Here is a 14832-nt window from a genome sequence, read left to right as displayed (position 1 = left end):
GGGATTTACAGTAATCCCATTTCTTACTCCAGCCATCAAGGTAGTTGCTGTAGGAGATATAATCTTTCTTGGCACTGACAGTACTTTCTGATGTCATCATCTCCAAACATTGTTGCAAACAGTCCTGGTTTTTATACCAGGGTTTCTCCTAAAACATTATTAATGGGCTCCGTTCTGGCTGAAAGCATTGAGACAAACTATTTGCTCATCAGTTTGACCTTGCTTATCCACAGATCCTGTTGCTGGTCACCGCACCCTCTAGTTTACATAATAATTTCCAAGATTAAAAATACCTATTCCAGAGGGATTGAAGATGTATTTCCTTTGTCCATACAGTATTTTTTTTTTCATTAAAAACCAATATGGGTCAATCAGATGTGATTAATTCCAAAAAAGCACTTTTACATTTTCTTCCGTTTTATTTTTACTTCCTTGTACTCATTCTTCTCATTTATTCTGAAACCTGTCATCATACTGAAATCAGACTATGAAGTCTACCATCTATCAGAGACTTTTTACATTCCTCCTACAGAAAATATAGTATCTATATTACGTATCATTGAAATACAAGATACATAAGTCTCTTTCCTCCTTCTCCATATTCCAGTTTGACTGATTTAAACATAATACAATTTTTTTTTTAAACTGGACTGTTGTTGCTCTCTTCCCTCCTTTCTGTTGGAGATTATTTTAATACCTATGACTTAAAAATTAATGCCTCTGCTACTGTCATGTCATGGGAGGCTCTGGGGACTCCAGTTTCCCCTGCTCACACAAATGCATTCCACTGAAATGGAAAAACATATGGATCTTGTTTTGTATATCCATCTATTTAAAGTAAATGAATTAAAAATTGAAAATGGAATCAAAGTTTGCTTTATAAATCAGTTTGTGAGACATTCTGATGATCACAACTAATCACTTTTGTTGGTGCAGTAATTCTTGGCAAGAGGATGATAGTGAATTAATCCACTGTACCAATACAACTTGGAGCAGCACTTCTCTGACTGATCTCTATCTGTATTTCATCATTTCCTGCATTGCCTCAAAGGATTCCCTGCAGAACCCTCACCATTCAAGTAATCTGGCCTCCAATTTTATTTATACTTCTCTTAAGCATTCATCTTACTTTTATATCTTTTTTTTTTTGTGTGAATAATGCGTACATTTTAGCAACATACATTCCAGTCTTGTACAAGAAACACACATTTTATCAGCTTAAACTCAAGACAGCTACCAAATATCAAAGGCAGAGGCAACATTTCCCTCGTCTATGTTTTTTGTGTTAAGAGCCTGCAAGGGAAAAGGCAGACAGCTACATAAGTTACTGTTTTACCAAGTCGATCACCAGCCTATCTGGGGTTGTTGCAATGCACTGATTAAACACTGAAATCAGAGAGGGTTCCAAAACAATCACCAAAGGGCAAGGGAAGCTATAAGGAAATTGCAAAAACGCTCCTATTCTGGGGAGAGGTATCATCCCCACTTTACAGACAGGACAGTTGAGGCTGAAGTCCGTCTCAGTCAGGTTAAGCTCTGCTCCTGGCACTCACCATCTCGAGCTATTGGGGCTGCTCTGCATCCAGTGAGTCAGTAATCCCAGTGGGACTTAAAACCATCTCAGCCAGGCAAGGGAACCGTGTTTAGTAACTGCCAAAGGTTTCTCTAAAGAATTTGTTGCCAAATGTCTGGTATGCTTAATGTCCCTGAATATCATCAGCTGTTCTTCCATCATGGTGGCTCCTCCTTGGCCTGACACAGGATGGGGCAATGTATTAATTCTGTACAAACGCACAGAATTCAGGCAGAGATCATCAAAAGTGTTTTAATGATTAAACCATGTCAAACATTAACAATGAAGTATACTCAGATGAGCCAAGAGTTTATTTCTAGCACATTTAGACAGCCTATTTTGAACATTATAGCTGCTGTACTGAGCTATGTAAAGACTCTGCAAACCAGTACCTAGAAATGAAGACACACACACAAGCTTTGATAATGTAAACATAACAGACACTGTCTCCTTCAAAACAAGGAATGAAAACCCACAAGGCTAGTAAGAGAACTTATTAATTCCTTAAGAGATGTGCAAAAATTTTAAAAAATATTTAAAAACAATTAAACGTGTTAAAACTGGCATTTATATAAATATCAAAAAACCAAATAATTAAACTTGAGCAATGACCAGCAGAATGTCTTGCACAATTTAATTTTTCAGAGCTTAATGGACTCCACCATGGCAGATACCAGAATACCAACAACAGCTACTGGCTTTGCAACTGACTCCTCATATGTGCAAGACAGCATTTTACAAGAAGGAGTAACTTTAACCAGCACTCAAACCAAATCCTTAGATAACAAGCCAAAACATTACCAGTGATATACACAACTCACATTACAGAAACAGACATTTCCAGCACATTTCAGTAACATTTAAAAAACATTACCTATGACTTAAACTGTTTAAACTTGTTTGTTTGGGAAAAAAAATCATCTTTGTGTTAGGCACATTTTGAAAGTGAATGTATGCTACATGAAGAACAGTTCAGATACCAACTTAAATACAGACAATTCCATCAGAAAAGCATCTTTCTGGCTCCACTTTTAAATACACTTTTGGATATGCCACAGACTTAAACAGTATCTCCTAAAAGATGGATATGGCTATGGTAATAACACTTGAAACTGCCAGTTTCATATTAAAAAACACTCTTCATTTAGCATTTAAGAATTCTCAGAAATAAGAAAGAAAAAAAGTAAAAAGAATAGATGGGTCCACCCTGTATATGCTCTAAACTTTAGAGACAATATTTAAATCTTACTCGACTGTGTAAGTGCCAATTACTTTTTTGTTAGTGATGTATAGTTCAAATAAAAAAATAAGATCTATCAAAAAGGTAAAATAACTTTTCCATCTGTTTTGTGACTGTTGAATCAATTAAAGCCAAATATACAAAACTAAAATGTGCCATTTTCAATTTCACTGTATCGAGTAAGAGATACGTAGCATCGTGTATCACATACAGAACAGTAAAATGATCAATGGATTCTTCTAAATGACTTTTTAATAAAAAGTCAATCAATTGAAAAGTTGAAACATACCCTAATTTTTAAACCAGTAATAAGCTTTGGGCCCTGCTTTTTAATTTAAGGCATGTGTGTTTATCTACTGAAACCAGCATCATACAAATTACCTCTACAATCACATGCATGATCTACAGTTAAAAAAATGGAGGTTTAGATTACAGTGTTTTCAAATTGTGAATCATAATTCAGCACCTATCATATTGACTAGTAAGGCAACAGCAGTGTTGGATAATATGATAATACTTCCCTTCCATGGTCTATAGCAGGGTCAGTGACAGCCCAGAATTATTTTTAAACTTTAACCTACTTTTATGTTCTGTATACAGTTTCTAGGGTGTTTGCACTGGTTAAGTCCTACATAAATCACACTATTCTAGGCAGGAATAGTTACAGTAGCCATTAGAGTATTAGTGCACAACTCTCATTGTGCTTACAATCAGATGATTTTGTTGTTGGGGTTATCAAAATGGTTTTTCAGTTTGGTCTTCAATCCTTCCTTTGTTTCCTTTGTTTCACATTGTTCTCAAGGGAAGAAAAGCTGTTTGTGTACCCGTTCGCAACGGCCGTGGAGCCATTCTGATATTCTTTCCTCCTCGAGGACGCCTTCTTGTTGTAAGTCTAGAATACATGAAAGGCACATGGTTTTGCTTAATTAGATATAAATAACCACTTCCTCACAGTAACTCTAGAAACACAAAAGTAAACTTGCATTCATCATTTTTAAAGACCTTGTGTTGGCGGTAAGAGTCTAACAAGCTCTACCACTTTCTGTGTATGAGACTATACTATGCCTTTCATTCATCACCGTGAGAGGAGTAGTTCACTTGAAAAGAAAAAGGCTTGGCAGTGTGATGGTAGTATCATACTAATAGTAAATTAGAAACAAGGGAAGCAATTTTATGAGCAGACTATGGGATAAGAATATACTCAAAAGGACATGTGAAGAAGGAAGTTTGAGGCACTGCAGGTGACAGCACCTTGAATATAACCAGAACAAGAGGTGGGTAAACAATAAAAGGGAAGTTCAGAGATAGAAATGTGAAGGGAATTTCTACTGGCTAACACAAGAATCAAAAACTAACAGGATTGGGGAGACTGTCTAAAAAAACTACAGACAATAAAATATACAGGTTTTTTTAAAGGGGTTCAGCTGCCTGACAAAAGCACATTTCCCCAAATTTCTGTGTGAATTTAAACAATTAAAAGTTAAAATATCAGCAAAATTGACAAAGAAAATCAAGTCATATCTGGAATATACTCTAATGTTTAACTAGCATGTTCATATGCAGCAAGTGATAGAAATCATGGGACTGATTTTAAGAAGTACCAGAAAAACAAACAGGGAAGCCTGCTGTGTTTCCCCCATGAATCATTCCCACCAGAACCAAAATGCCCTAATCTCTCAAATGACACTTGAAACATATAACAGTTTGCCTCTTTAGGGGCAGCAGGCTGTTGGTTTGATTTTCTGAAGACAGTAGTTGTACATCTTTGTACAGAGCCCAGTTATGAACTGCTCAGAATAACACAGACCAAGTCTGGATCTGTTGAAACGTGAAATCAGATTGGTAGAGACACAACTAAACCCACTAATTTTCCATATGAAAATACAAACAAATGCTTGTAGAAGTGAACAAAATCCAGATTTCTGCATGTTGTGAGGGAAGTTTCCCTGGACAAAAACCCAAGCATTTCCCCTTGTAAAAGCAGAAATGAACAATTCCTTCAGGTGCTCCACAGGTTCACATGCTGCTGGTTTATTTCAGACTGGAAAGCTTTGTCTTACCTAAAGCTCTTCCTCTCCCTTACCTGCAGTCAGAATTGCAGTAAGCCATTTCTTTGTATCACTCTGGCTCACTGAAATTACCAAGCATTCTGAATTATGGGTACAGCACATCAGAAGATTTGAAAGTAAAAGGGAGATCAACAAGTGTAGTACTTCAAGAACATATGCATGTTAGTGAAGGACAGCAAAAGCACATTTCAAACATATCTTTCTGTAACAGCTTTCCAGTGAGATACAGCCAGGAGAATGTTAGAAAGAGTTGATGAATGCTACTTTTACCTGAATATAGAAATTTGTGAAGAGGATAATCAAAGAAATCATGTAAGAAATCTGAAAATACAGCCACCCCTGAGGAAATGCACATGGCCAAACAACACCACAGCTGGTCTGGAAGATTGTCAAGACAAACTGAATCTGGGGAGAGAAAACAAAAATAAGAGAAATGGAGCACATTAATGGAAGGAGGAAAAAACACCGTGAGTGACCAAAATCTCAACAGTTATTTCCAAAACAAGTAAAGGGTATGTAATATTGTGTGTTTGGCAAGAGTTTTCTCTGTAAACCTGAGTGAGCAGACATTCAGATTGTGGTATTATCCTGTTAAGCATGTTTATTTGTATTTTTCCATTTCAGAACATTAGAGTAACTTACATAGAATTAATATATAAATGTCCCAAGGAAGAAAGACCACCTTCTTCCTAGTCAGAATTCATTGGGATTTGTCTTTACTATCCTAATAGAGTAGATCTCCATCTAACTGCTTCAGCTGCAGAAGACCTGAGGTCACTTGATCTACACATAGATCCCTGCAATCCCTTCCCACAGACAGGAACTGTCTGACATATGGTTCCAGTGGAAGAATTTTTGGGGTAAAAGCTGCAGGGAAGCTGGGGAGCCAGGGAGGAGGATAAGGGTCCAATTGTCTTTAATTATCTCATTTGGAAAAACAGAGTTTGGGCTTATGTAATGCAGAGGGCCTTAGGCAAAACTCACCCTCACATAAAGGCTACCAGATTAGGGAATGTTTATTTAAAAAGGGAAAGACTGTTTGTTCTGCTCTGCTATTTTGCTGCCCTAACAGCTATGCATGCAGAGCAGGCAAGGAAGTGAAAGCAGTTATGACAATAGCCAGGGGAGCAACCAAAGCACTGAGACACTGCACTCTGTAGCACTTCAACAGGGATGAAGAATAGAGCCTAAATCTGGGAAGAAAAACAGAAACAAACTTCAAACCAAAGCAATCCTCCCCATGCCTCCCATGAAAATGAGCCCTCAGCTACAATACTTTGCCACTCTTCAGGAAGAACAATGCTAAAAAAAACCATGTTGAGAATCAACACTGTGAATTGCTGGCAGTAAATGTTATTAATCATCACCAGCAAATGTTATTAGAACTATTCACAGCTCTGATAAGGTGGGGTGGGAGGGGGGAGAAGAACATAACAAAATAATTTATCTCTAGGTTTCAGTTTCTCCCTCTACAAAATGGGGAAGAAAGAACACTCATGCACATTTCCTTGTGGTGTTCTGACATGTTGTACACATTGAAGCCTGGTTCTTGTGCAGTATCACTACAGCATGTGCTGAATTACCTAATTTCACTGCTCTTACCACCTCCAGCACAGTGGTCAGGCTTCATCATTGCACACACACAAAACAGTGCAAACGGATACAAGGAGTCCAACACAGAATTACAAGAGAAAAAATCTGCCCATTTGAAGTGCAGAAAGGGAACAAAAATATTGAATAGTTTTTAATAAACCATTTGCAACTGCATGCAAAAGTAGGACAGAAAAGGCATTGTCCCACAGGAGTAGAATGGCCCTTGTTAGCTGTGGACAGCATTGCACTCACTTTCTGGTCTGTCCCAGCCTGACCAACCAAGCACAGGGAAGAGCAGCCTAGCTCAAGAGGGCTTGGAAGAAAAGCTTCCTCCCTGGCTACTGAGTCCCAGAATCCCAGCACTGCAACTCCCAAATACATCTAGCCCCACAACATGGCGAGGGGCAGAAAGATCCCACAGACCAGTACTGATTCATGTACAGCCCCAGACCCCAGCTCCCTGCTGTTCTGAAAACAGAGCCAACGCATGTGCAGGAGCTGGATTTCTAAGGTGACGTAGGCACTACAAGATGTAGAAGGTACCAGCTCTCATTCTCTTTTCTTCTACCCCCTGCCAAAATTTCCTAACTCGGTAAAGACAAGAGGACCTCATCACAAATACAAGAGCCTGCTGAAGCACTGAAGAGCAGGTCACTCACCAGCTGCCCCTGAGTGATGTACTTCTTCCACCACAGATAAGGACGCATTGCTGGAACAGCGGACAATCCGTAGTAGGAGTACATGAGGACATGGATAAAGCTGTTCAGAGTGGCACCAAAGTAAGCTAAAAATAGGGCAAGGGAAAAAGAAGGTACACTGCATTACCAGGAGAAAACAAGCTGTTTCATGGAACCTACAAAAATAACATGTTCAAAATGTTACTATTTAAAATATTATTTATCTTAGAAGAAAAGAAAGAGGGTTCTTTTTTTACCCTGCTTTTTATTCTGCCTACCCAGTGGAGTAACTGAGCTGCTTTCCAGCTTTGTGCTTTACACCAGCCTTCTGGTTTTGTTTCCTCAAGTTGCTCTTTTTCATATCTACATTATGGTTTCTCAAGGGAACTGAGGAAACTGATAAAAAGGAGGAATGCTCATATACCAAACAATCAATAGCTTCACCCATCTACTTTTAGGTTGCTTTCACTTCCTTCCAGGCAGGAGTCAGTTTTGTCATTTATAACCAAAAGCTTCAAATACCTTCAGAAACTGCAAGTTAGCTATTTTATTTGTCCTTGTTTACAGCACCTTTAGTCTAATATTAAAGAAACTCATAGCTTAACACTGAACTGCATAGAACTGTGATGACAACAGAACATAAAGCTTGGAAGAAGAAAAACACGACTAGAAATAGCACAAAAGCGTTTTCAAGACCGCATGAGCACAAGATAGATTCTAAGTATGTGCAGTTTTGACTGCTGTATGAACAAGGATTGACTTCCTTGGAGGAGAATGTGTTTCCAGATGCAGACTTTTTATAAGTTCAGTATTACTCACCGTTGTGTTGACAACACAAAACAAATACAAGTTTCTATGCTATTTGGCTCAGAGAGCAGACTCCTGAGGAATGCATCCTCTTGGTCTGCACTGCCAGTAGCTCACATCCTTCGGGTTTGAGAAGGTTTCTCTTGAATGGAGCATTCAACAAAGGCAGTATCTATAAGCTGCACATCCCAACCACAGCTAAGCCATGCCAATGCAGTTAGGAAACCAGATGCCAGCTAAGTGCAACGGAAGTAAAAAATTAAAGCCAGATTGCCAAAGGTTAGCAGGATTTAGACAAGAGAGACATGGAAGTCTTTCACTTAAGATTCATTTGCTCATGTTCATTAGTGCTCAGGGGACAAGATTTTAATTGAAATAATTTGTTATGGCCAGTGGTGTAATGAGATTAAACTAAGAAAGCAATATCTCAAGTGAACTTTACAGATACAAGGACAGGAGTCACTTTTAGTTGTTTTACAGCTGAAACAAGCTTCTGGCTTGACATGAAAAAGAGTATTGTTTCATCAGAGGGTCTGTAACTACAGCAAACATAGAGAAACCAAGGTTGACAGCTATCTGACCTGGGCTAATGCACCTGATAAATGTCACACTGCCCCACAAATTCCTCAAACCACACAGACGTTCCTTTCCTAAAGGTTGTGCTGGTAGCTTTATTCCTGCAACCATCTACAATAGTTGCAATTCAGCAAAGCAGCTTAATGTGATACAGAACTAATCCTGCAGCTGAAGGTAACCAGAGATGTTTGATCAAAAGACTACCAAAACAAAGCCCCTGTTGCAGATGTTCCCCAAAAATAACCCAGTACTTACAGTGACCACAAGGCACCCAGTTCATAACAAACCACCAGATGTTCAGCATTGTTGCATGGTGGTAGACATGCAGAACAGTGATCTGATGATTATTTTTCCTCAAAATGAAAAAGAAGGTATCCATGAACTCAATGAGTTTGGAGAAATAGTACCACCAGAGGACACGTATGATCTGGAAAGGAGGAAACAAGTTTTAGAAGCATTGCATATTGTGGTGGCTTTCAACTCTTATGTTATCTAAGTAACTAAAATCCAGATTCTGCCCTGCACTACTTGGATTGAAGACACTGCTGGGATCTTCTGTAATACTTCTGCCTCTGGTTTCTCCATGGGAGATGGAGGTACAAATCTATAGCTACAGCTGAAAACAGGATGACAAAGACTGCTTCATGAGGCTACTGCTGTGCACCTGGGTTATCCTGGGGAAAATAAGAAAATACTTAACCGGAGCTGGTGCTGCAGTGCTGTCTGTAAAGGAGAGGTCAGAAGTGTGACCAGAAGAAATCATCACCACATCTCAGAAAGAGAAGGGTGGGCTCAACACAGAGTGGTTGGATAACAGTCCAAAGACAAGGTCCTCATTTGTTGATCTGGGGCCACTTGAAAATTTGCACATAATTACTCATAAAAATACCAACCATAAATATATAATAGATTAACTATTACATCTGACAGTGCATTGTCCATTGCACTGGAAAAGGAGGAAAAAAGCTTATAGTTTAAGCAAAATGTGCATAATCAATACTGTTCTGCTCTCCACTTACACTCAAGTGGACAATTTGAAACATTACCTATGTCTGGATTATGGATTACAGTACCTTCATATCAGCCTCTCCTCCACTGTGTGTATCCTGACAGAAGAAATTGTATCCTCCTTCCAATACTCCCGTCACCAGCTGAGCAAATAAAAAAAAATAAAGTGTTATTTGGGGAGAAGGTTGAACTCTATGGCACCTGCAAACCTCCACAGTGGCTGAGCCCAGACATCTGGTGCCAAGAGAATCCTGGGCACCTCAGGGTGGCATTAGGTTGATTTCAAGTTCCAAGCAGTGATTGAATCATAGTGAAGGGCAAATTAATAAATTCTCCCAGTCGGGGTATACCAGAATAAAAACAGGAGGTAACATTTTATCCTCACTTATCCCACACAGTGTGAGCCTTTTCATAGTCATATTTCACACAGCTTCTCAAGAAATCTGCTTCTTTGCTGATGATCTCGTTGTTGGAGAAAGTAAATAACCAAAATCCAGTAAATACATTTTTCCTTTGATTACTTTTAGAAAGGGTTACATCTTTAAGAAATTTGATACTCAAGAGATGTGACTACCATTTTTTCAGCCACGTGACAGAGCATATTTTCAGCTTTCCTCTCCTCAACAGCTAACAACAGATGTTTCACTGCACTGCCATTCTTCAAGATCTTTTTAAGCAATTCACTCATACCAAGCACATTACATCCATCCCAATGTAAGTGAATTCCTCTGCAGGATATGCCACTGCCTGCCTGACTTCCTGGTATAACAAATAACACCTCAAACATAACGGAATCATATTAAGAGTGATGACTGATTATTAGTCATGACAGGGTGTCCATTGTGGAGGGGTTGGCTCAAATATCTAAAGAAACAAGATCCAGGCTGGATGTTCTCACCCCTTCACAGATGGTAAGAGATGGTAGGACAGGCTGAGGGTAGAATGGGAGGAGGGAGCACGGGCAAGGACATGAACAAAATCCCCTTTAATATCTCAACAGAAGGGATCATTGGACATTGTATATAAAGATGTTCTTCCTCTTGGGAATAGCATGAGGAAAGGAGTAACAACTTTAGGCAACTCCTAAGTGAATAAAAAATTGTTAGGTATCTCAAAAACCATCTGAAAGGCAGAAGGAAGTTGTATGTTTTCGGCCTTATCTATCTGCAGAATGAAAAATAGCTTTGCAAAGCCACAGTAGAAAATCCTTGCACTAAAAGTAATTTTAAAAGATCACTTGATTAAAGGACCACAATAACTGGTATGACTAAATGTGGCTTAGAACTGTGAACAGGAAGCTAATTTAAAAAGGTTCAATAAAGATTATCACTTAAATGATCTACCTTTCCTCAATGTTATTTCTTTCATGCCTCATTTTCCCCCTACATTAACTTTTAAAATACTCAGTCAGTCCATGTGAGTATTTTTGACCTTCTGAGATAGAATTATTGCAACAATTTAGGGGAGAAAATGTACATCTAGTTGTATCACAATATACAGATCTGGAAGTTTCTCTTGTATTAGAGATAAATCAATAGAATCCTGCCACAGCAAGGGCAGGGCAGCCATGCACATCAGCAGCAGACCCAGACTCTTTCACTATCCAAGCAACAAAGGGAAGGCAGCCCTGGAAGCAGGACTTCTCTCCTGGCTGCAGGGCTGTGCAGAGGACACCACTTTAAAAGTGTACCTTGCTAAAGGACCAGCTGTGCCCCAGAGCAAGCTTTGCAGCAAGCCACTGAGGGAAAGAGTGCACAGCTTTTTAAGTGCCCGCCAGTTGCTCAGACTGAAGACTACATTGTGCTGTGATCATGTTAAAGCTTACAGGTGTTTTCATGCACTTCTCATAGTTAAAGGAAGTGTTAGGAATAGAAGGATAATAACATTGTTTATACTGCAATTAATCCAAACAACGTCCATCATTAATGTTGCTCCATAAACTTCTTCCCAGTAAAGGCTGGCATAGTGAATCCACAGAACTTTTTCTGCCAAGTGGTACAGGTTCAGCACCTAAAGCATAATGCAGCCAAAGGTGTCTCTACGGATCCCACCTCTCTAAAGGATTACTTAAGTGTGGCTATGAGCAGTGGCTTCAGCTCCACCTGAGTACTCCCTTGTTTACAAAAGAATATATTGCTGTATGCTAGGAACTGTAATACTCTCTCAGTCACAAATGATATAAGCAAAGCAACATTTGTAGGAAATGTCAGCATCTTTTATCATATAAATAGCTAGTATAGCTACAAAAATAATTTCATCCCCCCACTTTCCAGAAGGAGCTAATTGGTAAAAAGCTGCCTACACTGCCCACGAACTGCTGTTGTTGCCCACAAACCTTACTCAGTGCAACATACAACATGTAAATAATTTTTTTTCCTGTTTAACCAACTGCTCCTTTGCCTGGCACCACTATTTCTTGCACCCACGATGCTTTCATCAATGCTGGAAGTCTTCAGAAAACAAAAGAGAGTGATCTCTAAAACATCACCACAAATGGCTCCATTATGCATGGGTGTACAGCCCCAAGGAGCTGCTTCCCTGTCACCACAAAAGCATAAGGAGGGGTCAGAAATTTCCAGCAGTGCATTTAAGTCCTTGCTCACACTTGCTGTAGTCTGCTCCCTGAATGACCAGTGTTTCCAAGACCTCCTTACACTACTGTACAGTAGGTCTGAAACCTGCCCAGAAACAGAGCAGTGGTTCCTCTGTCAACACAGTCTTGAGACAACCTTTCCTTCCTTGCCCCGTCTCCAAAAGTCCTTCATCTTCAGGCTGGCAGGTGTCCAGGCCTGCTGATGGCACTGCTGATGAACAACCACATGCAAATCTTCTCTCAAAAAATTAACATGTCCAGAAAAGGCCAATTATAACCATTTGCACTTAAGTAAACCACTTCATGTGGTTTGTGAACAGCACAAAAAGACAGTTCCTTCATAAGCCAATTTAAATTAAACTCAAACTCAGGGTTAAGGCCCCCAGCTCAAGGGAAAAACCTGCAGCTCAAGGTCACATTTGTACTGAAACAACCCACATTTTCTTCCCCTGCAATGAAGTTTCCTTTTTTCCTATTGCTTTCATTTTGTAATTCTGTTGCTGAATTCTTTAAAATACTGTGGCACATGTGTTTTTATCCGCTACAAAAGTAAGCCAGGACACTAACACCAGTATGACTAGGTGGAGGAGAGATGTTACTGGGGAGAATTTTGGTTTTTTCTCATGTTAAAACTGAAGTCTGAGACTCACTGGAGAGGGGCAGATAAGGGACCTAGCACTGCATCATGCTGTCAAGGCATGATGGGTTTACAAGGTTCAAAACAGAGCTAGATTAAAGAGAAACAGAAGTTCATGTCTGATCAAAGCAAGCAAATGCCTGCACAGATAGGGAACTTTATCTTGACATGAATGCAGTCACCCCAGGGCAGAGATAAGGGCTTCAGGAGGGTGGAGAAAGAAAGGGGAGAGGAAAGAGCAGCCTAGTTGCCACCCATGGCTCACATGCACAGCACCTCTGGCACAGAGCCCTCTGCTTCCTAAGACTTTTCCTACAGCATATGCAACACCTCACTCGTCAAGAAAACCTAAGACTTTTCTCAGGCAGGTTCAGTACGGAATTAATTTTTCAGATGAAGAAAAAAGACAGCAGAGATCACTTAAGAAAGTGAGCCTTCACCACTGACCAGGTGGCTCAGATAACTTGGCCACTTTTGCTAACCAACTCCCCCAAAATAACATAGGCCTGTGTGCTGTGTAACTGGGTACCTGGCACTCTCCCCTCTTTGCTAAACTACCCAGCTGAGACTCAAGCAGAGAGGCACAGGCTCTACTCACAGCATTGCAAGCTGCATTGTGATTCCAGCACAGAGCAGCAGCACAGGGGGAAGCAGTGCTACTCCAGCTGCTCCTGCAGCTACTCCAGACACGGCCATGCCAGCCAGCAGGTGATCAGCCCATATCCTATAAACCCCCTGCCAGTCCCAGACAGGCACCTTCTCCACCATGCAGAGCCATCCTTTGATGCCCCTGCCTGAGACATAAGAGCGTTATTTCTCCTTAAAGTCCAAGCACTGTAGATTTTTACAGAATAAAACTGTCCTGAAAGAACATCCTGTCCTCCTGAAGTATTTTACAAATTAGCCTGGAGAAAACTCTGCAGCTCCCCTAGATCTGCCTTGCCTGTTATATTGTCTAGGACAAGAGCAGTCCACTTCTCTGAGAGTACCAAAACCCACCCAAGTCATTAAATAGCCAAATAAAAAAGGTATAGCAAGCACAGAGAGAAACTATCAGGAATTCCACACAAGAGGTCTAAGATTTCTAGTGATTTTAGACCAAAGTACATAATACCTAAAGTTACACAAATCCTATGATGACAAGCTCCCCCATGGTATTGCTTACAATCATTCAGACATAAAGGTCAGAAAACTAAGTAGGTCATCCTTTTCATCCCAGTTGGGAGGATGCCTCACTTTAACATCTTGTTTTGGTCACATAATATGCAAACTGAGCTGTGATGCTATGAATCATGACCTAAATCATCATAGCTATAACTCAGGAAAAACTTCAAAGTAAGGTTTCAGGTGTACTGTAGACAAGCTATTAAAGCAACTTCATTTCAGACACACTACTAAACAAGTTCATAAATGGTGACATTTTATGATTTTCCTCACAGTAGGACTGAAAAATTTCAATCCAACTGAAACTCAAAACGTCAACAAGGAGAACAGGGAGTTACACAAGTTTTCTGAATGCTGGTCCTCATAATTCTGTCTTAACAGCAAGTAAGTGTACTATATATTGCTACTGATATATAGCTAATCCTTCAAAGGAAAATTTCCAAAACTGATGAGATACAGTCAAGGGTATCACATGCTGTGCACCAACAGGGGTAATTTGTGCAGGTACTTGAGAGAGAGAACATACCTGGAGGTGCAAGGACCCATTTTTTCTCTATGCCCTTTGGCTCTCTCCCTTGCAAACATCAAGCAGTGTGGTGTTATGCCAGCATGGTTCTCTGCAGCATTTCTATGGGATCAGTCCCTTGTTGCAGAGCATCACTTGCCTTCACATCCAGCTTCCAAGTGCTGCCAACCACACTTCATTGCCACTATCATGTGTTTAATGACCTTCATAATGCTCTAGCTTTGTGTGTGCCCTTTTACAAGAAGGTATATTTACAATGCTAATGAACAGTTCCATATAGATAATATTAGATTAAGAGCAATACTCATTATTTAATTATATAGGTAGGAAGGGTCTTAATATTCACTGTATTTTATTTGTGCCATTGTT

At 39.8% G+C, this 14832-nt stretch overlaps 1 protein-coding gene across 1 annotated transcript in view; it reads right to left on the bottom strand.

The window, feature by feature from the left end:
- Positions 1 to 1811: 1811 nt before the first annotated feature.
- ELOVL5 (ELOVL fatty acid elongase 5) overlaps positions 1812 to 14832 on the bottom strand; it is a 40025-nt gene continuing 27004 nt past the window's right edge. The window contains exons 4-8 of the mRNA XM_033056136.2: positions 9609 to 9686; positions 8791 to 8962; positions 7135 to 7259; positions 5153 to 5287; positions 1812 to 3705 (exon numbers count right to left, since the gene is read on the bottom strand). Of these exons, the coding sequence (XP_032912027.1) occupies positions 3574 to 3705; positions 5153 to 5287; positions 7135 to 7259; positions 8791 to 8962; positions 9609 to 9686 (642 nt within the window). The 3' untranslated portion in view covers positions 1812 to 3573. The remainder of the gene's footprint in view (positions 3706 to 5152; positions 5288 to 7134; positions 7260 to 8790; positions 8963 to 9608; positions 9687 to 14832) is intronic.

Source organism: Catharus ustulatus, chromosome 3, assembly GCF_009819885.2.
Source record: "Catharus ustulatus isolate bCatUst1 chromosome 3, bCatUst1.pri.v2, whole genome shotgun sequence".
In the NCBI taxonomy this organism is placed as follows: Eukaryota; Metazoa; Chordata; class Aves; order Passeriformes; family Turdidae; genus Catharus; species Catharus ustulatus.
Note: the sequence above shows the minus strand (reverse complement) of the source record. Positions and strands in the feature narration are given on the sequence as shown.